The 26,387-nt window shown below is 39.8% G+C and overlaps 2 protein-coding genes across 2 annotated transcripts in view; both read left to right on the top strand.

The window, feature by feature from the left end:
• The window catches only part of PDE7A (phosphodiesterase 7A), a 115,994-nt gene that overhangs the window by 23,559 nt on the left and 66,048 nt on the right, over window positions 1–26,387 (top strand). The gene's annotated exons all lie outside the window — the stretch shown is intronic.
• Window positions 10,565–14,321, top strand: LOC116742395 (PX domain-containing protein kinase-like protein). The gene is given in 1 exon segment (XM_032609997.1): window positions 10,565–14,321. A coding segment is annotated over 1 exon segment (1,728 nt). The 5' UTR covers window positions 10,565–11,113; the 3' UTR covers window positions 12,842–14,321.

Genomic DNA, 26,387 nt, shown 5'->3' with positions numbered 1-26,387 from the left:
GTAGTTTGAAAAATGAGAGGACGACAGAGTTTTTAGCAGCTCTGTTTTGCTTTCTTTGGGCTTGGTTGTTTCAGTTTCTTAGTTCTGGGGTGTAGGGACTTCAGTCTTAAAAGCTATGCTTTTCATAGTGGGGCCAGCTCTTGTCCTTCTCCAGAAAGATTTTTTTGGGTTGAGGGAAGTTGCTGGTGAGAAAAGGCATAAAGCTTCTTGTTGGTTCAGGTTCTGTATATCCCCTTGCACGCATGGAGACTAGACTTTGTTTCCTCGAAGAAATACAGATGTGAAAGATGAAGCAAAAGGGTTTTTTGTTGTTGTTTTTGTGTGTGTGTTTGTTTTTTACAAAGTAGAAATAGTTTAGTTATGTGAAGCCAGTCTTGTTTGGGTAAGGCTGTTAGCTAGTACCCTAGAGGAACATGGGTAAATAATTATGTATTGTTAAAGAAAGAACACAATGGCAGGGTTGCAGACCAGGTACCTTGGATGTGAACATTGGCCAGAGGATCCATGCTTTATACCACTATGAAAGTGGATAGGATAAAAATCCTTTAAATCTGGGGCTTCCCTGGCAGTCCAGTGGTTAATACTCCACGCTTTCAGTGCACGGGGCACGGGTTCGATCCCTGATCAGGGAACTAAGATCCCACATGTGTCATGGCTGAAAAATTAAAAATAAATAAAAAATAGGGAAAATTTATTTTTTAAAAAATCCTTTAAATTTTTTGAATTTAAAGGATTCAAAAAATTTACAGGATTGAATTCTGTTTTGAAACCATTTTTTTTTTTTTTTTTAAATAAATTTATTTATTTTATTATTTATTTATTTATTTAGGCTGTGTTGGGTCTTTTGTTGCTGTGCACGGGCTTTCTCTAGTTGCGGTGAGCGGGGGCTACTCTTCGTTGCAGTGCACGGGCTTCTCATTGCGATGGCTTCTCTCGTTGCAGAGCACGGGCTCTAGGCACATGGGCTTCAGTAGCTGTGGCACACGGGCTCTAGAGCACAGGCTCAGTAGTTGTTGCGTACTGGCTTAGCTGCTCCGCAGCATGTGGGATCTTCCCAGACCAGGGCTTGAACCCGTGTCTCCTGGATTGGCAGGCGGATTCTTAACCACTGCGCCACCAGGGAAGCCCTGAAACCATTTTTAAGACAGGATTGAATTCTGTTTTGAAACCATTTTTAAGACAGTCTTAAAACAGAATGGAAAATGTCTCAAAGCAGATTTAATTCAACAATTTCAACTTTTTAAATTATCAGACTAACTTAATATTATTGAAAGTTTGAAAGGAATAATCATCCATAATTCTACCATTATAGCATTATTATTTTTATGCAGTTGCCATGTTTTTATATGTATTTTAAGGTAGTTGTGATGAATGGGTACATTTAATTTTGTAGCTTTTTAGAATATGTTACTTTTTAAAATGTGGATTTGTAATGTTACTCAGTAATAAGATACCTTTTTATTTAGTTGTCATACAGTCGCCTGAAAATAGATGCAGGCTGGTGAAGTGATTCCATTCCTTGAAGTAATACAGGGATTTCATTTGTCACGGTTGTCTGTGAGTTGCTGCCAGTCTGTGGGGACGGGAAAGAGAGGAATGTCAGGGCAGTTTACATCGAGGAGGTGGGCAGGAAGCTGTGGCATCTCCCCCACTCTTGTCGCATTGGTGAGAACTACATGGCTCCACTTAGCCGCACAGGAGGCTGGGAGGGAGAAATAACACAGTAGGAACGTGCTGTGCACAGCTTTCTCCACATTGTGGGCTTCCCGGGGGTGGTTTTTATAGAACTGGGATTACTGGTCCAAAGAGTACGAACATTTGAATAGAATATTTATTTCTACATTACTTTTGTAAAGCAACCATTTCATTGGTCTGGAGACTGACGAAAGGCCAATTGCATAAAGCTTTGAAAAGTGTAATGCTGTCGAGCTTGGAGTAAGAAAAATGGGAATCTCTGGCATTCTTGGCTGGGGCTACACATTCCACCCTACTCTCTCCCAGCTCGCTTGGCATGAGGTTCTGCCTGCAAGAAGCAGGCTGTGAAGCCCTCGCCTTGAAGAGGGCTCAGCTCTTTGGAGTGGCAGCTGATGCTCAGTGGCATTTTCTGTGGGTGGGGATTTCAGAGGGGCATGGGAGGGCCAGTGGCTCCGCTCATATAGCAGACCGCAGTACTGTTTGGGGCACACGTATTCCTGGATGAGGCTGAGCATAAGCACAGAGAAGATCTGAGCGGGCCCATGGTATTCACGTACTTTAGACTGACCCTGGAGTTCCATGCATGCACCTGGGAGATGTGAAAGGGCCTGAGGAAAGATAAACCTGGGGCAAACTGGAAAACAGACTGAATTTCACAGGCGCTCCCCTACCCATGCACATACCCATCAGCAGAGGTGGGAGCCTCACTGGCTCAAGGTGTTTGAGCATAACCTCTGTCCAGTTACAAGTTGACCGTGAAATTATGCAAAGCTGCAACCCCTCAGGAAGTCAGGCTTAAAAATAAAAAGATACATTTAAAACAAGACTGAGCAGAGACATCAGTGGTGGCATATCACAGGGAGACAGAGTTCACATATTTAGCCCAGACATGATACCAGACAGAAACAAAAGTAAGACAGCAACAATACCTATTAGGGGGAAAAGAATCAGAATTCAGAGTTGCTGTATTATATTATATAAAATCCATAGGCTTAACAACAACAAAATTACAAGCCACGGAAGGAAACAGGAAAAAAGTGTGACTAGTGCACAGGAAAAAGGAGCAGTCAAAAAAAAGTGTCTCTGGGCTTCCCTGGTGGCGCAGTGGTTGAGAGTCCACCTGCCGATGCAGGGGACACAGGTTTGTGCCCCGGTCCGGGAGGATCCCACATGCCGCGGAACGGCTAGGCCCGTGAGCCATGGCCGCTGAGCCTGCGTGTCCGGAGCCTGTGCTCCGCAGCCAGAGAGGCCACAGCAGTGAGAGGCCTGCGTACGACAAAAAAAAAAAAAAAAAAAAAAAAAATCTAGACTTGAAGACTACAACACTTGAAATGAAAAATTCACTAGAGGGTCTCAACAGCAGTTTTGAGATGCTAATAAAAAGAATCAGTGAATTTAAAGACAGACCAGTAGATATGATTCAATCTGAAAAACAGAGAAAAATGATTGGAGGAAAATGAACAGAGCCTCAGGGTCAAGCATACAACATAGGCTTAATGGGAGTCTCAGAAGGAGAGAGAAAGGTGCGGAAAATAGCCTTTTGGGAAGCTTTCCAAATTTGATGAAAAACTTTAAACTTCACATCCAGAAGCTCAGTGAATCTTAGTAGGATAAATATGAGACCTGTGCCTAGACACAACATAGACAATCTTGTTGAAAGGCAAGAGAAAACCTTGAGATCAGCAAGAGGAAAAGCACTCATTGCATACAGAGGATCATGGGTATGATCAGTGGCTGCCTTCTCGTCAGAAACACTTGGGGCAGTGGGGTCGCACACCTGAAGTGCTGAAAGAGAAAAAGCTGTCTGTGAATAATTCTATATTTAGCAAAGCTATCATTCAGAAACGAGGGTGAAATACATTCCTGTGCAGAGACTGAGAGAATTTGTGGCAAGCAGACCTACCTTACAAGAAACATGAGAAGTTCTTAAGGTTGTCAGGAAATGACACCAGATGGTAACTCAGATCCACAGGATGAAATGAAGACACTGGAAATCTAAATATGTAGGTTAATATGAAAACTTGAAATACATTTTTTTCCCATTGCTTAACTTTTTAAAAAGGCATTGAATTGTATCTAAAAACAAATTAAGTACCTGTAACATTTCATTCCCCCCCCCCCACCTCCACCATGTTATAATTCATCCATCCCAGTTGTACACAAATTGTTCCCAGCTGTTTGCCTTTTGGTCTGTACGATCTCCAAAGTTTTGGTTTCAGGACCCCTTTCCACTCTAAAAAATTGTTGAAGACTCCAAAGAGCTTTTGTTTATATGGGTTTCATCTATTGATATGTTTTTGTATTAGAAAATAAAATAGAAGAATTCAAATACTGTTCATTTAAAGATAACTGTACTACCAATTGCATGTTAACGTAATGTTTTTTAATGGAAAAAAATCTGTATTTTCCAAAGCAAAAAAGTTAATGAGGAGAGTGGCATTGATTTACACTTTGCAAATCTCATTAGTTTTGGCTTAATAGCAGACAGTCTGCTTGGAACTTGTTGCTTTGGCTGAAGTACATGAAGAAAAGCTGGCCCCGCTCGTTGGAAAAGAGAGGGGTACTGTCGTAGCCTGTCCTTGTAATTGCGGATATTTTCCTTTGATATGAACCAGAACTCAAGAAATGGTAGTTTCTGAGAAGTTAGTTGCAATGTGGGATCTAAAACATACCAGTGAATTTTTTGATTCATTGTTACATTAAACTTCGTTCCATTAAAACTCATTCCTGTTTAAAGGATAACGGAATAAAAAGTTTGCTCTCTGAAGTAACACATTCGGAAAAAAACTATTAGGGTAATCAAGTATTGCGTAAGAATGTCTTTTGAAAGGCTTTTCATTAAGTAGCATTTGAGATTTCTAAGTTAGGACTTAGTTTAAACTCCTGGGAGCTGGAATCACAGATTTTCTATATCATTACTAGGTACTTGATTTAAAGCTTAGTTATAGCATCATCGTCACCACCATCATTATTGTAAAAGTAATACCTCCTTGTGGTAAAATTAAAAAATTCAGAAGGGTATAGAATGCAGTTAAGGAAACCTTTCCTTCCCAGTTCCCCAGAGGTAAGTAGTGTTTATAGTTTCTTGAAGCAAGAGGAAAAAGCACTCATTGCATACAGAGGATCATGGGTATGATCAGTGGCTGCCTTCTCGTCAGAAACACTTGGGGCAGTGGGGCAATTTTGCAAATTTGGTCACATAAACACCTTGATATGTATTACAAGTATACATAGGAAAATCTTTTTTAAACACATGGGATCATAATAAACGTTGTTCCGTAAATACACAAATCTCGAGCATCAGTACAGTAGGTATGTCATTCTCTTAGAGACCACTTAGTATGTATGTTACTAGATTGGTTATTGGAAGAAAAAAATTTAGTAATAAAGCACCACTTTTAAAATTTGTTCCCACTTAAGTATTGTTCCTGATGCATTATTAGTATTTTTATTGGTCAAATACAATAAAATCAGCTGCAAAATGAAATTGCTTATCTTACAAAAAGTATGCAGGTTTTCATAAAATTCATGGGTGTGACATTAAAAGATTCAACACTATTGACAGACTGCCAACTGAAGATCTAAGATGATAACATACTAGATGTCTTTATTTTTATTTTTTTAACATCTTTATTGGAGTATGATTGCTTTACAATGGTGTGTTAGTTTCTGCTTTATAACGAAGTGAATCAGCTATACATATACATATATCCCCATATCTCCTCCCTCTTGCGTCTCGCTCCTACCCTCCCTATCCCACCCCTCTAGGTGGTCACAGAGCACTGAGCTGATCTCCCTGTGCTGTGTGGCTGCTTCCCACTAGCTATCTATTTTACATTTGGTAGTGTATATAAGTCCATGCCACTCTCTCACTTCGTCCGAACTTACCCTTCCCCCTCCCCCTCCACGTGTCCTCAAGTCCATTCTCTACGTCTGCGTCTTTATTCCTGTCCTGCCCCTAGGTTCTTCAGAACCTTGTTTTCTTTTTTTTTTAGATTCCATATATATGTGTTAGCATACAGTATTTGTCTTTCTCTTTCTGACTTACTTCACTCTGTATGACAGACTCTAGGTCCATCCACCTCATTACAGATAACTCAATTTCGTTTTTTTTTTTTATGGCTGAGTAATATTCCATTGTATATATGTACCACATCTTCTTTATCCTTTCATCTGTCGATGCACACTTAGGTTGCTTCCATGTCCTGGCTATTGTAAATAGAGCTGCAATGAACATTGTGGTACATGACTCTTTTTGAATTACGGTTTTCTCAGGGTATATGCCCAGTAGTGGGATTGCTGGGTCGTAATAACATGCTAGCTGTTTTTTAAGGGAGCCTGATTCGATTGCAGTGACTTTTGATGCAAATGATTAGAGAGAGACCCTTAGGAAAAATGGATGAAGCCATTCAGTATTTTTGAAAAGATGATCATTGTGATTGAGAAAAAAACATGAAGGATATATTATATTATGTTATCATACAATTTTGTTGAAAAGCTTACACTAAAAAATAAAGTCAACACAATTCTGTTTTTTATTCTTAGAATTTGTGCATAGTTAAAATTATAACTTACATCTTGTTAACTATAACTTAAACTTGTTTTTATATTTGTTATTTTTCATGTCAAAATCTTGAAAATCAGTTATCATTTTCAATTTTATAATTACATTTTGGTGCTTAGCTTGAGAGAGTTCACTAAGTGGCCTTTTCCCAGTATCAGTCATCTCCAGAAGACTAGGAACTCATGAATTGTAGTACATGGATGTACTTTAACTTAGGTCCCTGTCAATTAAGATATTTAGGCTAGCGAATTCCCTGGCAGTCCAGTGGTTAGGACTCAGCGCTTTCACTGCAGGGGCCTGGGTTTAGTCCCTGGTGGGGGAACTAAGATCCCGCAGACCACGTTGGTGCACCCAAAAAAAAAAAAAAAAAAAGATATTTAGGCTAACAGTATTTTTTTGTGCCTCTTATAAACAGTGCTGCAGTGAATGTCCTGTGCACATATCTTTACATTCCAACGTATGTCCATGGTATACATTTCTGGGAGGGGAAGAACTTTGGGTCGAAAGCTACATGCATTTACAATTTTGCTAGCTCCAAAAGGGTTACATCAATTGACATTCTCACTGCAAAACTGTGTATACTTCACAGTGTATTCCTTGTTGCCCAGATCTTTTCTTAAGTTAGCATAGTGAGAGTTTGTACAATGAGTTCAAATAGTGAAAGATGAGGTGTTACTGAACTCTGTTTAGTTCCTGAGATTTGGATGGCCAGAGTCGGGACAGCCTGGACAGTGAGGGGTCCATCTGAAAACTGATCATACTCTGGTCCCTGAGTTAGATGGTGAGAGTTTGAATAATGCAGAATTCCAGCTGTTTCTTTCTTCTGTCATCTCCACACCCTCACTGGCAGTGAGGTATCATCAATGTTTTTGTCCTTGATAGCGTGATGGGTTAAAATAAAAAGGTGTCTCCTTAGGTCTGTTTCGCTTCTCTTTAGTTATAAGTGATACTATGCATATTTTTATTTGAATCGCATTTATATTTTAAAATAATATGTAAAATATCTTCTTGTATCATAAGAGTAATTTTCCACCATTAGGGAAATAAATTCGTTTTATAATATTACTAATATTTTATCGAATTTTTTACTTTTTATGGTAATTTTTTGTGTGTGGTAGTTTTATTTAGTGAAATGTATAATCTTTCCCCTTTTAAGGCTTCTGGTTCTATGTCGTAGAGTCTTATCTGCTGTACCTCAAGGTAATAGGTCTTTCATGTATTCTCCTACAGTCTTTTACATTATTCTTTCGATAATTCTATTAACACAGTTTGTTTTGTTTTTTTTGCGGTACGTGGGCCTCTCACTGCTGCAGTCTCTCCCGTTGCGGAGCACAGGCTCCGGACGCGCAGGTTCAGCGGCCATGGCTCACGGGCCTAGCCGCTCCGCGGCATGTGGGATCTTCCCGGACCGGGGCACGAACCTGCGTCCCCTGCATCGGCAGGTGGACTCTCAACCACTGCACCACCAGGGAAGCCCCCACAGTTTGTTTTTCATGTTTTGATCTTTGCTTCATCTCTGGAATTTATTGTGGTGTAAGGAGTAAGGCAGAAATCCAGCTTTTTTCCTCTCCTTACTATCCAGTTTCCCCTAAATCGTTTATCAACTTACACACCTTTTCCCCCATGTATTTGAAATGCCGCCTTTATCGTGTGTGAAGTTGTTATGTCTGGTCTATCGCTGGGCTCTGTTGTGTTTCAGTGAGCATATTCATGTGCCAGGATTAAACTGTTTTAATTACAGCTTAATAATATTTTAAAATATGTAATAGGACTATTCTCCCCTCTTTTCTCTCCTACCTGATTGTGCATGCATGGTTATTATCCTAGAAGAATTTATCATTAGTCAAAAACTCCCCTCTCACTACCCGTAAAATATCCTATGGGTGTTTTTACTGGGATTGTTGGAATTTGTTGTTTGGGCAAACTGGCATTATTAGAATTAATGCAAATAAAGTGGTTAGAGCAGCGCCTGGCAGAGAGTAAACAGTCAGAAGAGACCAGCTGCTGCGCTGGATGTTCTTTCTGTGCTTTCAGTGTGTTCACTCCCTCCCTCTTGCTCTGCGCTTCAGGGGGCTGACCTTTATGGACGGCCTCATCAGGGCTGTCTTGCCACTGGCTTCTTGTTGGACTTGGCAGGACTGGTAGGAGATGGGAGGGTGGGAGGGAAGAGAGGTTAGTGTGTATTTCCCAGCCTGTCACCCTCTTAGCACCGTTTGTCTCCCGAAGGCTCACCTTCTGCCTGATGTTTCCTTGCCCATAGTCAGAGTTCTCCCTAGGGTCTGGAAGTCACGGTGGTAACAGCTTCCTGCTGCTGTTGCTACCCTCTGGGAGCTTCACCCTGCCCAGTCCTTAGTAAATAGTTCTTTCATGAATTTCTCCTCAGTTACTCCTTGAAGTGTGTCATCAGTTTTCCTACCAGGAGCCTGACTGATACAGCTGCTCTCATCCTAATACTGAATCTTCCTATTCTAGTCTTTTTTGAGATCCCTCAATAGAGATGAAAACTAGAGTCCATTATCATTTTTGTTGTTTATACTCAGGTTTACTTCTCTTTGGTTGCAGTTGTAAATGGAATCTTTTCTCTCATTATGGTTTCTGTTTGTAAATAGACAAACTATTGATTTTTGTATGTTAATTTTGTCGTCAGCTGCATACTGAATTTTCTAGTAGTTTTTCAGTACCTTTTCTTGTTTATTTCATAATCACTTGCAAATAATGATAACTTTGCCCTTTTATCTTTACTTCATTGGGAGTATTTATTTGGGAATGGTTGTTTATTTTATTCAAATGCATTTTGGGGCATTTGAGATGCTTAAAGTTTTTCACCTTTGATCTACTAATTTGGTAAATTATCCTAAATTATCTAAAATTAACTTACTGTTATATTCCTAGAATGATTCTTACTTGGTTAAGGTATATTATTCTTTTAATGGTTCTACTTGCTAGTATTTTGTTATAGGACTTTTGTAGCAATATCCCTTACAGAAAATTATCTATAGCTTTCTCTCCCCATCCAGTATCGTGTTGCGGTAATAGTACTCTATTGGTATCATTCTTGTATTTTTTTTTTTTTTTTTTTTTGCGGTACGCGGGCCTCTCACCGCTGTGGCCTCTCCCGTTGCGGAGCACAGGCTCCGGACGCGCAGGCTCAGCAGCCATGGCTCACGGGCCCAGCCGCTCCACGGCATGTGGGATCCTCCCACACCGGGGCGCGAACCCTCATCCCCTGCATCGGCAGGCGGACTCCCAACCACTGCGCCACCAGGGAAGCCCTCATTCTTGTATTTTTTGAGGCAAGTCAAATACAGTAAGGCAGCAAAGAAAAGAAAAATTTTTTTTAATACAAAGCTTTTTAAAGCAGTGAGGAAGTTAACTGGTTACCAGGGAAACTAGCATCATACATTGCTAGTTATAAGGATGTCTTTTGTATCAGAGTGGAACAAAATACAATTGTTACAAGACTTAAGATGTGTCTCTGATGAAGTGGTGGCACATAATACCATCTTTCACTTACTAGTTCTTTCATCTACTTTGTCTCATACTGTGAAGAGAAATGGGTAGGTATTAGCCCCATTTAACAAATGTGAAGGTTTAGGTTCAGAGAGGTTGCTGCTTGCCAGAGGCATAAGGCTAATAAGGTTGACCTCTAGACCTAGAAACCAAATCTTTTGACTCATGGCCAATGCTCCTTTACTTCATTATCTTTAAGAATAGAGTTAATGCAGTTTCATGGATCATATCACATACGTATTTCAAAATGGGAGAGATTTTGGCTTAGATTTTATTTTCAAAATGATTATGTGAATTCAGCACTCTTCTTATAATGCATATTATAATTCATTTTCTGTCTGCAACATCTTCTTGGGGGTAGTGTCAGAGAACAAGGTTATAACTTTGTACTATAGATAGTAGCACAGAATCATCCGATTTAAAAACTGGAACTATCTTCCTACCTGCAGAGAATTATATAGGCTCTACCTGGATACAACTGAAATAAAAATAGTGTCTTCTTGTGTTCATGAACAAAAAACACTAAATTTCTTCCTTTTAAAAGCATAAATTGTGTTTTTCTTTATTACTAAGGTAATACATGTTCATGATGGAAAATTTAGGGAAAAAAATAGTCATGCAAAAAATATAAGAATCATCTGTAATTCTACCACCCAGAGATGACAGTGTGAACATATTGGTGTCGAGCTCAACAATCCTAGTATCTGTCTATCTAAATATATTCTCTCTTTCTGTGTCTTACTGTGCATAATGTTTTATAATCTTTTTAAATTTACATTATCAGTAATTTTTCATATGGAGTATTTTATAGCAGTATTTCAGATACTTGAGGTTTTTTTTTTCTAAATAAAGCCTTATTAGAAACCCAAATATATGCAGTATTCCATTGGTAAATGCTAATTTATAGCTTCATTATGGGAATAAAATGGTTGGTTTAATGAACAGAAAATTTGAAATTGGGTTGTATCCAGTGGCGTGCTGGGAAGTGTTTATAATGACTGGATCTCTGAGTTGTGGTGTTTGCCAGTTTCTGTAGTGTCCTTACTCTTAGCATGGTTGATATGAAGCTCTCGATGTAAAATCAATGAACGAGATGTTGGGACAAGTGCAGAACTTTCTGTCTTGAGCCAGTGTGCGCAGACTCCAGCTCACCACTCGTTATACAGATAGAGTGTTGTTAGTTGCAGGTAGCAAAAAAACTAATTCCAGTTTCTGCAAACAAAAGACTTACCAAGAAGACTCAAGAGTGGCTCCAGGGCGGCGGCAGATCCCGGCGGGCGACGGGAGTTGGTACCTCTGGTTCCTGCCCCTGGTCCTGAGGCGGTGGTGGATAGGCGTTCCGGGATGGCCTTCACGGAGAAGCCGCCAGCCGGCAAGGTCCTGCTGGACGACACGGTGCCACTGACAGCAGCCATCGAGGCGAGCCAGAGCCTGCAGTCCCACACGGAATATATCATTCGGGTACAAAGAGGAGTTTCTGTAGAAAATAGCTGGCAGATGGTTAGGAGATACAGTGACTTTGATTTGCTGAACAGCAACTTGCAGATTGCAGGCCTAAGTCTACCTCTTCCTCCCAAAAAATTGATCGGTAACATGGATCGTGAGTTCATAGCTGAGAGGCAGAAAGGTCTTCAGAACTATCTCAACGCTATCACCACAAATCATATCTTGTCTAATTGTGAGCTGGTTAAGAAGTTTTTAGATCCAAACAACTATTCTGCAAGCTATACTGAGATTGCCTTACAACAGGTTTCCGTGTTCTTCCGATCAGAACCAAAGTGGGAGGTGGTGGAACCATTGAAAGACATAGGTTGGAGGATAAGGAAGAAATATTTCTTGGTGAAGATTAAAAATCAGCCAAAGGAACGGCTAGTGTTAAGCTGGGCTGGCCTTGGTCCTGACAAGCGTCTGTCAGATAAAGGTTTTCAGTGTCTAATCAAACTTCTGCCGTCCTGTTTGCACCCTTACATCTATCGTGTTGCTAACGAATCCTCAGCATTGCTAATTAGAATGTTTGATGAAAAAGGAACTTTAAAGGACCTGATCTACAAGGCAAAACCAAAAGAGCCATTCCTAAGGAAGTACTGCAACCCTAAGAAGATTCAAGGCCTTGAACTTCAGCAAATAAAAACATATGGGTGGCAAATATTAGAGGTACTAAAGTTTCTCCATGACAAGGGATTCCCTTATGGGCACCTTCATGCTTCCAACGTGATGCTGGAAGGGGACGCTTGCCAGCTGCTGGACCTTGAGAATTCCTTGCTGGGCCTTCCTTCCTTCTACCGATCTTATTTCTCACAATTCAGGAAAATCAATACATTGGAGGGTGTGGACGTCCACTGCTTTGGCCACTTACTGTATGAAATGACTTACGGACGACCGCCAGACTCACTGCCTGTAGACTCCTTCCCTCCTGCACCGTCTGTGGCTGTGGTGGCTGCGTTGGAGTCTACGCTGTCTTGTGAAGCCTGTAAAAATGGCATGCCCACCGTCTCCCGGCTCTTACAGATGCCATTATTCAGTGATGTTCTGCTAACTACTTCCGAAAAGCCACAGTTTAAGATCCCCACAAAGTTAAAAGTGGCATTGAGAATTGCCAAAGAATGTATGGAAAAGAGGCTAATTGAAGAACAGAAACAGATCCACCAGCATCGAAGACTGACGAGAGCTCAGTCTCACCATGGATCCGAAGAAGAAAGAAAAAAGAGGAAGATCTTAGCTTGAAAGAAGTCAAAACGATCTGCTGTTGAAAATAGTGAAGAGCATTCAGCAAAATACAGCACCTCCAATAATTCAGCAGGATCCGGGGCCAGCTCACCTCTCACATCCCCGTCATCACCGACTCCACCCTCCACAGCAGGGATGTCCGCGTTACCCCCACCTCCTCCACCTGCGCCTCCGCCACCAGCAGCTCCCTTGCCTCCTGTGAGCACAGAGGCGCCCACACAGCTTCCGCCCCAGGCTGTGAATGGCGTGAGCCGAGGGGCCTTACTCAGTTCCATCCAGAATTTCCAAAAAGGAACTTTGAGGAAAGCCGAAACCTGTGATCATAACGCTCCTAAGATCGGCTAAAGCTTTGTGTTTACACTCGGAGGGAAAAGTTGTTTTGTTTTTCCTTCCACCTCCAACCCCTAAAGTACCCTCTATCTGGATGAATAATTGCTGAGCCAGTACAGTCACATACGACTTCGCAGATGCTCCTGTAAGAGGCTTTTCAAGAGGGAAACAGTCTTCAAGTAGAATAAAGTCAGGCTGGCATTGCTGCCTTAAGAAATAGTTTGCTCCTTTGTTACTCTTGTGAAGGAGTCTTGCTCTTCCTCTAATGGTCATCTTTTGGTGGCAGCAGCATATTGGAATCAATGATTTCCACCAACAGAAGGAAGTGGACAAAAAACAATGACAATATACAGTCACAGCGGTGAATGGCCTTCGTGTTGCAGTCCCTCCTATACCATCAGACAGCTCCTAGAAATGTTCCTCTCATGGTTCATTTCTCTATTCTGAAGCATTTTCTGGTTATTTCTTAGATAACTCCCATTATTGCTACCTTAATTTCATCCTAGACATTAACACTGTAGCCCAAAGCATAGTTATGTCGCTGAGAGTCAGAGAAGCAACTGAGTTCTTCATTTTCCCTTCAAGTAGAACGGGGAAAGTTCGTAACAGTCTCTTAAGTTCAAACAGGAACTCCACTGTGGTTATAGAACTCAGGGCTGCTAAAGGAACTACTCTAGATTCTTAGTTCCTTTTAGTATGTATCGAACGGACAGAAAAATGTTGACATCAGAAAAAGCTCTTGCCGGTTAGAGGATCTTCTTAATCCTCAGCAATTAAGTCAAGTTTGGCGTTTGTGGGGGTGGGTTATTATACAACACAAGTGCATCCGGCAGAATCAGTTCTGATTTTCCAAAGATTTATCCAAATATATCATCTTTTTAATGTTACTCATTTATTAGAAAGATCCTTTATCTATGATTTGCTTAAACCCTTAAATAAATTGCACTTTAAAGGATTATAAATAATCCATCTAAAAATTCAAGTTACACACATCAGTGTTGATTACTATGCAGAGAGAATGTCATTGTGTATAGTTTCATGTAATCTGTGATAAATGTTCAGCTGTATTTTTATTAAAATAAACCATGTCTAGAAAATGAAAAAAAAAAAAAAAAAAAAAAAGAGTGGCTCCAGATTTGGTTAATTCAGCAGCTCAGTATCGTCATTACTGACCCAGGTTCTTTCTGTCTTTCTGTTTTGCTAGCTTCAGTATGTTGGAGTTGTGCTCATGCCATGGCTGCACAGTGGCTTTAGTAGTTCCATGTATTCAGACATGACAGCTTCCAGAGGACGAAATGGGCAATCTTCCCTTTTGTCTCATTTTAAGTTTAAAGGAACCCATCCCATGAGGCGCCCCACCGCAGACTTTGCGTCACACCTGTTTTACGTGGCCATTTCTAACTCAGTCTCTGGCAAGAGAGATGGACCCATTATGACTGGTTTGGACCAGTCAGGGCCCACTCTTCAGGGCTGAGGCTGCCCACACTTCCCTGAAGCACATGGCTGCCCAGACACCTGAACAAAATGTTGCTTTAGGAAGGAGGGAAGGAGGGGTGGATATTGAACATACAACCGACAGTGTTGTCTGCACAGGATTGTGGATGGCTCTTCCAATCATATGATCAGCTTCGGTATTTATTTTTCTATTTTATTTTGACAGTGTGATAAAATTTTTCATTCATTGAGAAAAATTGCAAATATTAACAGTATTCTTCTCAACTCATTCTGTGAGGCCAGCATTACCCTGATACCAAAACCCAACAAAGACATCTCAGGAAAAGGAGACCACAGACCAATATATCGTATGAATATGGACACAGAAATCCTAAACAAAATACAAACTGAATCCAGCAACATATATAAAGAATTATACAGCCTGACCAAGTGGGATTATCTCAGGAATGCAGGGTGGTTTGATGTTCAAAATTCAATTAACGTAATAACCGTATCAGTAATAATACACCCAGAGAACTAGGAATAGAAGTGAACTTCCTCAACCTGATAAAGCGTATTTATGAAAATCCATAGCTAACATCATACTTGATGGTGAAACTTTCCCCATAAGATCTGGAACAAGGCAGGGTGTCCAGTCATGCTACTTCTATTCAACATTGTGCTAGAGGTTCTAGCCGGGTCAATTAGGCAAGAAGAAGAAAAGGCATCCAGATCAGAAAGGAAGAAGAAAAACTATTCACAGATGACATGATCCTCTTTTTAGAAAATACTAAGGAATTATTAGAACTAATAAATTAGTTCAGCAAGGTTGCAAGATACAAGGTTAATATACAGAAGTCAGTTGTTTCTATACTCTAGAACAACTGAAAATGAAATTAAAACAGTTCCATTTACAGTAACATTAAAAAGAATAAAATCCTGAGGTTGTTTGTTTTTTTAATATTGAGTTGTATGAGTTCTTTATATATTTTGGATATTACCCTTATTGGACATATCATTTGCAAATACCTTCTCCCATTCAGTAGGTTGCCTTTCCGTTTTGTTGATGGTTTCCTTTCCTGTGCAAAAGTTTTTTAGGTTGATGTGGTCCCATTTGTTTATTTTTGCCTTTGTTGCCTTTGCCTGAGGACACAGATCCAAAAAAATATTGCTAAGGCCAATGTCACATCACATACTTGTCTGTTTTCTTCTAGAAGTTTTATGGTTTTAGGTCTTACGTTTAAGTCTTTAATCCATTCTGAGTTTATTTTTGTATATGGTGTAAAAAAAAATGGTCCAGTTTTATCCTTTTGCATGCAGATGTTCAGTTTTCCTACTATCATTTGTTGAAGATGCTATCTTTTCCCCATTGTATATTCTTGCCTCCTTTATCGTGGATTAATTGAACACATGTGCATGGGTTTATTTGGGGGATCTCTATTCTGTCATTGATCTGTGTGTCTGTGTTTGTGCTGATACCATACTGTTTTGATTACTGTAGCTTTGTAGTATAGTTTGAAGTCAGGGAGTATGGTACCTCCAGCTTTGTTCTTTTCTCTCAAAATTGCTTTGGCTATTTGGGGTCTTTTGTGGTTCCACACCAATTTTAGGATTATTTGTTCTAGTTCTGTGAAAGAGGCCATTAGTATTTTTATAGGGATTGCATTGACTTTGTAGATTGCTTTGGGTAGTATGGGTATTTTAACAACGTTAGTTCTTCCAGTCCGCAAGCATGGTATATCTTTCCATTTATTTGTGTTGTCTTCAGTTTCTTTCATCAATGTCTTATAGTTTCAGAGCACAGGTCTTTTACCCCATTGGATAAATTTATTCTTAGGTCTTGTTTTTTTTTTTTTTTGCAGTACGCGGGCCTCTCACTGTTGTGGCCTCTCCCGCTTCGGAGCACAGGCTCCGGACCCGCAGGCTCAGCGGCCATGGCTCACGGGTCCAGCCGCTCCGTGGCATGTGGGATCTTCCCGGACCGGGGCACGAACCTGCGTCCCCTGCATCGGCAGGCGGACTCTCAACCACTGCGCCACCAGGGAAGCCCAGGTCTTGTTTTTTTGATACAAACAATCTGGCTGACAAACGGAAAGAGGACGCAAATAGGCATTTTTCCGAAGGAGACGTACAGATGGCCAACAGGCACATGAAAAGATGCTCAACATCACTAATCATCAGGGAAATGCAAATCAAAACCACAGTGAGATATCACCTCATGCCTGTCAGAATGGCTTTCATCAGAAAGACAAGAAATAGCAAGGGTTAGTGAGGATGTGGAGAAAAGGAAACTCTTAAGCAATTTATTTAAGGGTTGGTGGGAATGTAAATTGGTGCAGCCGCTATGGAGAACAGTGCGGGGGTTCCTCAAAAAGTTAAAAATAGAACTACCAGGGGCTTCCCCGGCGGTCCAGTGGTCAAGACTCCACACTCCCAATGCCGGGGGCCTGGGTTCGATCCCTGGTCGGTGAACTAGATCCCGCATGCAGCAACTAAGACCTTGCATGCCACAACTAAGAGCCTGCATGTTGCAGCTGAAGATCCCACGTGTGCAACTAAGACCCAGAGCAGCCAAATAAATAAATACTAAAAAAAAAAAAAAATAGAACTACCATATGATCCAGCAATTCTACTTCCAGGTATTTATCCAAAGAAAACAAAAACAATAATTTGAAAAGATATATGCACAGAAATATTCATTGCAGCATTATTTACAATAGCCAAGATATGGAAACAATCTAAGTGTCCATCAACAGATGAATGGATAAAGAAAACATGGTGTTTATTTTTATACATAGATACATACATATATATGTGTTGTGTGTATGTGCCACACAGTGGAATATTACTCAGTGCTGAAAAGGAATGAAATCTTGCCATTTGTGACAGCATGGATGAACCTAGAGGGTATTATGCTAAGTGAAATAAGCCATACAAAGAAAGATAGATACTGTATGTTTTCACTTATATATGGGAATCTAAAAAACAAAACAAATTAACAAATATGAAACAGACTCACAGATAAAGAGAACCAATGAATTGGGTGGGGCGATAAGCAAAATAGGTAAAGGGGATTAAGAGGTACAAAGTACCAGGTATAAAATAAATAAGTCACAGGATATAATGTATAGCACAAAGAATATAGTTAATATTTTAATAACTTTGTGTGATGTGTAATGTATAAAAATACCAAATTACTCTGTTGTACACCTGAAACTAATATTGTAAGCCAACAATACTTCAATTAAAAAAAAAAAGAATGAAATACTTAAGAATAAATTTAACAAAAAGTGCAAAACATCCTCTGAAAACTACAAAACATTTAAAGAAATCAAAAATCCAAATAAATGGGAAAATACCCTATGTTCATGGATCAAAAGATGAAATACTGATAAGGTGGCAGTACTCCTCAAGTTGATCTACAGTTTCAGCACAGAATCTCAGCTTATTTCTCTATAGAAATTGATAAGCTGACTTGAAAATTTATGTGGAATTGCAAGAGAACCAGGATAGCAATAAACAATCTTTCAAAAAGAGAGAACAAAATAGGAGGACTCACACTTCCTGATTTTGAAACTTACTACTACAAAGGAACAGCAGTCAGGACAGTGTGGTACTGGCACTTAAGCTTGCAGTACTTACCTTTCATACTTATAGACATATAGATCAATGGAATGAATTGAGAGTTGAGATAGAAATCCATGTGCCTTTGATCAACTGAGTTTTGAGAAAAGTGCCAAAACCATTCAATGCGGAAAGAGTACCTTTTCAGTAAACTGTGGTAGAACAACTGGATAGCTAGCCGCATGCAAAAGGATGAAGCTGATCCTTATAAGTTAAAATGGATCAAAGATCTCATTTTAGGAACCGAAACTATAAAACTTAGAAGAAAACATAGGGTGAATCTTTATGACTTTGGATTTGGAAAGGATTCTTTGATCTGAAAAATGCATGAGCAACAAAAGAAAAAAATAGGTACGTTAGATTTCATCAAAGTTAAAAGTCATTGTACTTCACAGTACACTATCAAGAAAGTGAAAAGACAACCCACATAGTGGGAGAAAATCATATACCTAATAAGGGAGTCATTTCTAGGATAGAAAACGAACTCGAGGGACTACCCTGGTGGCATAGTGGTTGGGAGTCTGCCTGCCGGTGCAGGGGACACGGGTTCGAGCCATGGTCCAGGAGGATCCCACATGCCACGGAGCAACTGGGCCTGTGCGCCACAACTGCTGAGCCTGTGCTCTAGAGCCTGCAAGCCACAGCTACTGAGCACACGTGCCACAACTACTGGAGCCCGTGCTCCGCAGCAGGGGAGGCCACCACAATGAGAGGCCCACGCACCACGGCGAGGGGTGGCCCCTGCTTGCTTCAGCTAGAGAAGGCCCGCGTGCAGCAATGAAGACCCAACACAGCCATAAATAAATTAAAAAAAGAAAAGATAATGCAATTAAAAAATGGACCAAGGGTCTGAATAGTCATTTCTCCAAAGAAGATATACAAATGGCCAAAAAACACATGAAAGATGCTCCAACATCTTTTCCATCAGGGAAATGCAAATCAGAACCACAATGAGAGATGGCTAGAATTAAAAAGTCAAGATAATAAGTCTTAGCCAGGGTGTGGAGAAATCAGAACCCTCGTGCACTGCTGGTGGGAATGTGAAATGGCACAGCCTCTTGGGATAGCAGTTTGACAGTTCCTCAAGATGCTAAACGTAGAGTTACCACATGACCCAGCAGTCTCACTTCTAGGTATATACCTAAGAGAAAGGAAAACCGGGCCCCACAAAAATTTGTACATGAATGTTTATATCAGTAACAGCATTATTAAATAACCAAATGGTAGAAATACCCTGAATGTTCATCAACTGATAAACAGACAAAAAGTGTTATGTCCATAATGGAATATTATTAAACAATAAAAAGGAATAAATTTCTGATACATGCTACAACTTGGGTGAACCTCAAAAACATGCCGAGACACAAAATAAGCCAGACACAAAAGGTCACATTGGGTGTGATTCCATTTATATAAAATATCCAAAAATTTGATTGCTGTAAGGATAGAAACAAGATAGGTCGTTGCTGTGGGCTGGGGGAGGGAGAATGGGGACTGACTGCTCATAAGTATGGGGCTTCCTGTGGGATGAGAAAAATATTAACAGTGGTGATGGTTGCACATATGTGCAACTACCCTGAAAACCATTGTACTGTGTATTTAAATGGGGGAATTGTATTATTTGTGAACTGTATCTCAAGAAAGCTGTTTTAAAAAATCTTAACAGCATTTTATTTAGAGATTTCCTTGCAGTTTCAGAATATTTTTAAATTAATGATCCAGAATTTTGAAGGAAAAATAGTCGGAAATGTTAGTTTCAATGTATTGTCAGCAATAATATCTAAACTTTTGTCCATCTTGTTTGTCATAAATGTAAAGTCAGAAAAGTAAGCCAAAGTTGTACTAAGCATTAAAATAATAATATACAACCCCAGTGTGTTCTTACATGTTCATCTGTTAGTATAAAGCTGCTTCATTTTAATGAAAATATATGCTGAACAGATGCATCTGAGCTGTGTCTTGCATTTGTTTATGGAGCTTGGTTCCTTCCGTGGAGCACAGTTTTACACAAGGAACCATGCACAGGCACAAATGAAAAAAGAGAAGGTTAATTCAGAGCCCAAACTTTTCTAATCAGTAACACGTGTATGAAACAGTCATATCCATATACAGAGAAGCCAGAGGATGGCCTAATTTAAGATATATGTGAAAAGATGTTACTCTGGGAGCATAAATTAATATTTTGGTAGGAGTCCCCAAAGAGTTAAAATTTAAATGTTTGAATATGTGCATTTTTTGAGAAATGACTCACATACCATAAAATTCACCCTTTTAAAATGTACAGTGTGCTTTTTAGTGTATTCACAAAGTTTTGCAATATTGTACACCTTCACTACGATCTAATTTCAGAACATTTTCATCACCTAAAAAAGAAACTCTACCCACAGTCACTCCTCACTCCTCCCTCCCCAGCCCCTGCAACTAGTCATCTACTTTCTCTCTGTATTTACATATGGAATATGTGCATTGTTTTTACTACAAATTTGAAATAGTTAAAAGTATCCAAGAATTAAATGAAATCTTTTTGAAGACAGAACATTTATGTTTTATAGCATTCACTTTAAATGATTGTAGGTAGTCCATATTTCACTTTAGTAATCAACCAGTCAGTCCATTATGGTAATTTCCTTAAGATTATTTCCTAGAAGTGGTATGACTAGTTAAAATATTAGGTGTAGATTAAAGCCTTTTGATAAACATTGCCAAACTACCTTCCAGAAAGCTTATATCAATTTATACTCAAACAGTAATGTAAGAAAGACTCATGTAAGTTGTAAAGTATAATAATACAAGTAACTAAATTTGTATATAGGGAGAGAGGTTCATAACTGCCTTTCAATTAAATGTTTACTTGTCTAATTTTGAAAATTGTTTTCTCCTCAACACTTCAGAAACTTTTCAGTGAACAGGAGTCATAATTTTTAAATCAATTTTACTTGAAACATTACCTCAAATTAGGAATGCAGCTGCATAGTACCAGTCTGTATTCCAGGTTCAAAACAAGAAACTCTTTAAATATACCTTATTCATCAGTTGTAAATTGCCTGTACTTTATGTAACTGGCTCTTAATTGTTCATACAATAAATCCTTCAGCTGTATCAAATTACGTATTTCAGTTCGTTTTTTTTTTTTTAATGCTTCCTCAGTAAATCTTGAAATAAGCCATTTGGATGGCCCAAATGACTGTTTAATTTTCTCTTTATACAACTACATGTTGGAGATGTTAAAACCGATGTGGCTTTCCCAAGTGGAAGGGAATTTATTCCAGATAGAGGAAATGAGTTGGGTATAGGTGTGGCAGTTGTCATGTCCAGGCTGTGATCAGGAAATTGTGAGCAAGTTATTTGGTTGGAATTGGGGTACATAAAGGGTGAAAATGAGATAATAAGGTTAAATTTGTGCCATAAAAGGCAAATATTAACTGGTTTTCTGTATCTTCTTGTTAATAAAAAAAATGCTGCTAATAGGGTATAGGGGAGGATGTATGATAAGGTGCTGTGTATGCAGTTTGATGAGAGGGTTAAAGATTCTGTGCTCTTTGGAGTGTCACCCCTTTTAACCTTGATCATATAGGTTTTTCTTACATCAGTTTTTCACATATCAGCTTTTCCCCCTCAGTTTTATCAGGTTTTTTGTTTGTTTGTTTTTTGTTTTTTTAAGTGATGTGATGGTGTGCTGAAGGGGGCACATCTCTTTCAGAAGCGTGTGTATTTGGGTGAGGATGAGGGGGAAGCGGGAAGGGCACGCATACACGCACACCTGGCCTAATTGATAATGGCAAATCCCAGAAGAATCTCGGATTTGGGCAAGGGATTCATGAATCCACATGTATTTGCAATAGTAAACTTAAAAAAAACAGACTCATACATATATATATATTATTATTTTTCAAATATAAGTAGATACACCTGTGATTAAATAAAATTCATTTAAAATAACTACTGAACTCTCAGTGTTAGATCATTTTGTATTTTCTCGATCAGTGCATATGTTTTGTATTCTTTTATGAGATGGTCAGTCACATGAGTCAGCCACAGTGCTCACGGGTCCTAGAGACAGGAGCCCTGGTACGCCACACAGGGCCACGTGGGAGAGCTCCAGGGTGGTCAGAAGACAGAAGACAGGAGTGAAGGGGAAGTTAGGCCATGGCCTCTATGCAGGTTTCCTAGAGAAAGGCAAGGCGGGGCAGAGTGAATGGTTCAGAATTGGTTACTTTGAATCATTTTGCAGGCTTTGGGCTACAGGAGTGGTCCCTAGTTGCCTGGTACCTGACCCTGGGATGATTAGTTGTTTTGAGATGCAAGGGTCTGATGGAGGTCTGGCTCTGGATTGGCTGGTTTGCATAATCAAAGACATGCTTCTGGCTATCTTTAAGAGTTGGCTATCCCATGGAGGGGCAAGTCTCCCCAGTCAGAAAGGTTTTTAAGATGTCAAAACAGCATTACAAAAACAAAAAAACAAACAAAAAAAACCCAGCATTATAGGGTTTCCCTGGTGGCGCAGTGGTTGAGGGTCCGCCTGCAGATGCAGGGGACACAGGTTCGTGCCCCGGTCCGGGAAGATCCCACATGCCGCGGAGCGGCTGGGTCCATGAGCCATGGCCGCTGAGCCTGCGTGTCCGGAGCCTGTGCTCCGCAACGGGAGAGGCCACAACAGTGAGAGGCCCGCGTACCGCAAAAAAAAACCCCAAAAAAACAGCGTTATATGCGGATAATAATGGTATAAAATTACACGCAGTGCAGGATGTCAGAAGAGTAACCTGTATCGTGTGGGGTGCACGGACTATTGGACACTTAGGAGGTTAACCACCGCCTATGCCCGCCATGTCTGATCTCCTTAAAGGGGTAGAATTGTGACTTAGACCCTGAATTACTTGGGCAAATTTATGATTGTTACGTGCCTGCCTGTTTTTGATGCCACTGACTGAAAACGGACTATTACCATTGGGTAATGACTGACAAAAATTTGATAAGGGGAGCATTATGGTCAAGCTTTTACCATGAGCAAAACCAATGAGTAAGTTAATGAGTTTTTTTTTTTTTTTTTTTAATTCCATGGCTGTCTTACATTGTAACTTAGAGAACCTGGTAATTTAAGTAGGAGCTAGGTTGATTGCTCTGTAGAGAGGGGAAAGCCATTTTATAGAATTTGATTCGAGTCTTTGATATGCATGAACATGTTAAAGCACTGGTTAGAGGGTGTTAAATGATTTTTAAAGGCTTATAAATTTTAGTTAATGACCCTTCCCTGGGACTGTGTTGGAGAATTGGGTAAGAACACCTCGGTAACGTTCCTGGATTATCTTTAAGCATACCTTAGCTGTCTACTTTCCCATTATCCAGCTGGAGGAAGCCAAGGCTTTTAGAATGTAACTTTTGTATCAAGACTCCATGATAGGAAGGGTAGACCTCAGATTTGAACCCATGATCACGTACGTGATCCAAAGTCGCTGCTCTCCTGGTTCAATTATAAGAAGATAGTTGTTGGCATGAATTTCAAACTTAAGAGAATTCCAGACTTTGAGGAAAATTAGATGAAAATATTTTTCCTCTGTACTTTTTAAATTGTACTAAAATACGCCTAACGTGAAATTTATTATTTTAACCATTTTTAGATGTACAAACCATCATTTCTGTCCATTTGCCCAGCTTTCTCATTGGCCACACAGAAACTGTGTACCCATTAAACAGTAATTGCTAGTCCCTTCTTTCCCAGCCCCTGGAAACCTCTATTGTGCTGTTTGTGTCTATGAAGAAAATTTCTTTGTAATGAGAGAATTTGTTGATGTTAGATGATATAAATTAAGTTTTAAATTTCTTTGTAGAGTGTTGATTATAAAGGCATTTCTTTTGAACAAAGAAGTACCATGTACTTCAATGTAAGTTTAAAGTTATTTTTGCCCTTTTAATTCTTTGCCTATTCTATTTTAAACAAGATATTATAATTACGTGTGCGAAGTACAGAAGCCTTGGTGTTCTCCTTTTATTAAATGTAAACCAATGCTGTTAATTTAAGAGAACATAGTTCTTTTTTCTGAACCTTTTACCAAGTTGCTTTTTATACATTGTTCCAGTTCCAGCTCCTTAAGGTAGTAGCATCAGTCTTAATTGCCTTTGCAATTAAGTTCATCGAAATGGTGGCAAATTCAAAAGCGGACAATCTTTTCGCTAGCCTGCGTAAATTTGTATCATGTTCTGCTAGCTGATGGATGTCAAATTGCACATGATTTGATTCAAGCTATTTTTTAAAATGAGCACAGAATGTTATTATTATTGTATCCCATTAGCAATAGTTACTGGGAGGTGCTCTGTACTTTGTCCAGACCCTGGGCTTTGGGCTTCTTTTGTTCGATATACTCAGGAGGTTGTGAAAAACGCAGAGTTCAGGTTCACCCACTTTACTTTGACCTTGCAGTGAGAGCCAGCTTCAGTACTCTGCCCGCCTTTATGCATACCTGCCTTTACTTAGTTTTTGCCCGAGTGTTCCCTTATTTTATTACCAGCTCATGGATTCATTTCAGTAGGTATTTTCTGTATTTTCCAGCATTTTCAGTTGTTTTCAGTGGCAGGGTCCATTCTCTAAACTAGTCTGCTGTTGGAAATGATCCTGTGATCAAATGACTCCTGTGATCTCAGAGACTTAAACCGAATCGTTACAGCCACCGGGTAAATAACGATAGGAATAGGAACACAGGTTTTGTCTTGATGATTAGCTATAATTTATGCTTGGCTGCTTCTTCCAAATCAGTGTCTGTTACAGAACTGGATGGCAGAATTTTTAATATTATCTTCTGTATCTTGCTTTCATTTTGTAAAGGAACTAAGGGAGCCTAGATTGGAGGAAGGGGCTGAACCAAAAGTTCCTTCTCTGGCCTAGGTCTGGAAGAAACTATTAACAAGCCCTACAGGGGATGCAGTTTGAAATTTGTTGAGCGTTGGCCTTCTTGTCACTTGCTTTTTGTATTACAGTTAAAGCTGTTTCTTATTGGCTTTAATGTTACAGAGGTGTAAGAGGGAATGTTATTTATATTTATGTGTGAGAGAAAATAAACGCGTGGGGATGTGCTGTTTAGTTTGAATAGTTACCATTGGCGAGTTTTGGTCTTTTGCCCTCCCAGTCCTTTCCTGTTTGTAAGCCTGAAGATTTTGGTTTTAACCGTCTTATCTTCTCTCCTTGAGTAATCTTACCACATGGTCTTGAGTGCTTGGGAGGGGATTAATCCCAAATCCCTTCCTCAGCTCACCACAAGCCAGACTCCTGGATGGACATTTCCACTTAGTTGTCCTTGGGGCACTGAGCCCTCTCCTGAAACAGAGCACATTAGTCTCCTGAATCCTGTCACCTTTTCTCTGTTCCTGTGACCGCTCCCCTAATCTCAGCCATCGTCTTATTCTGGGTTAAGGCAGCAGCCTTCTTACAGAGCTCCTGAAGACGGAAGTCTTCTACTGTATTAATCCATTCCATCCGCTGGCACCCAAAGTATTTTTTCCAAAATAGAATTTACGCATCACTCTCCTAAATAAAACCTTTCAATGGGTTCCTTTTGTCCTTTGTACACAATTCAGACTGTCAGTATTGTTGACAGTCCTTATTCTCTAGTCTCAATCCCTTACCACTCCCACCTTCACTTTACACTGTAACCTGTACTAAACTTCCTTTGTGGGTGGGAGGGAATAGATTTTGCTCCTCTTTTTGAAATTAAACTTTATGGAGGTATAATTTATACAATGTGATGAGTTTTAACAAACGTGTACACCTATGCAGCTACTATCCCAATCAAGATACTGTGCTCTTCCATCACCCCCAGAAGCTCCCTTGGGCTTCTGCCCCAGACCACCACTACTGATTCGTTTTGCTTGTTCTCAAACTTCATATAAATGGAATCATACAAAATGTAGTCTTTTTTTCCTGATTTTTTTTTTTCACTTAGCACAGTGTTGTTGTTTTTTTGTTTGTTTGTTTGTTTGCTTTTTGCGGTACGCGGGCCTCTCACTGTTGTGGCCTCTCCCGTTGCGGAGCACAGGCTCCGGCTGCGCAGACTCAGCGGCCATGGCTCACGGGTGGAGCCGCTCCGTGGCATGTGGGATCTTCCCGGACCGGGCACGAACCCGTGTCCCCTGCATCGGCAGGCGGACTCTCAACCACTGCGCCACCAGGGAAGCCCAAGCACAGTGTTTTTTGAGGTTTATCCGTGTCATTGCACATTATCAGTAGTTTCATTTTATTGCTGAGCAATATTCCATTGTATGGATATACCACAGTTTATTTATCCGTTAATTAGTTGTTGGATGCATGTGTTGTTACCAGCTTCGACTAGGGGCATACCTCATTTTATTGCACTTTGCAGGTATTGTATTTTTTACAAACTGAAGATTTGTGGCAACCCTGCATTGTCAAATGATGGTTATCATTTTTTTAGCAATAAAATATTTTTAAATTAAAGTATGTACATTGGTTTTTTGGACATAATGCTATTACACACTGAATAGACCACAGTATAGT

The sequence above is a fragment of the Phocoena sinus genome, chromosome 17 (assembly GCF_008692025.1).
Source record: "Phocoena sinus isolate mPhoSin1 chromosome 17, mPhoSin1.pri, whole genome shotgun sequence".
NCBI lineage: Eukaryota > Metazoa > Chordata > Mammalia > Artiodactyla > Phocoenidae > Phocoena > Phocoena sinus.
Note: the sequence above shows the minus strand (reverse complement) of the source record. Positions and strands in the feature narration are given on the sequence as shown.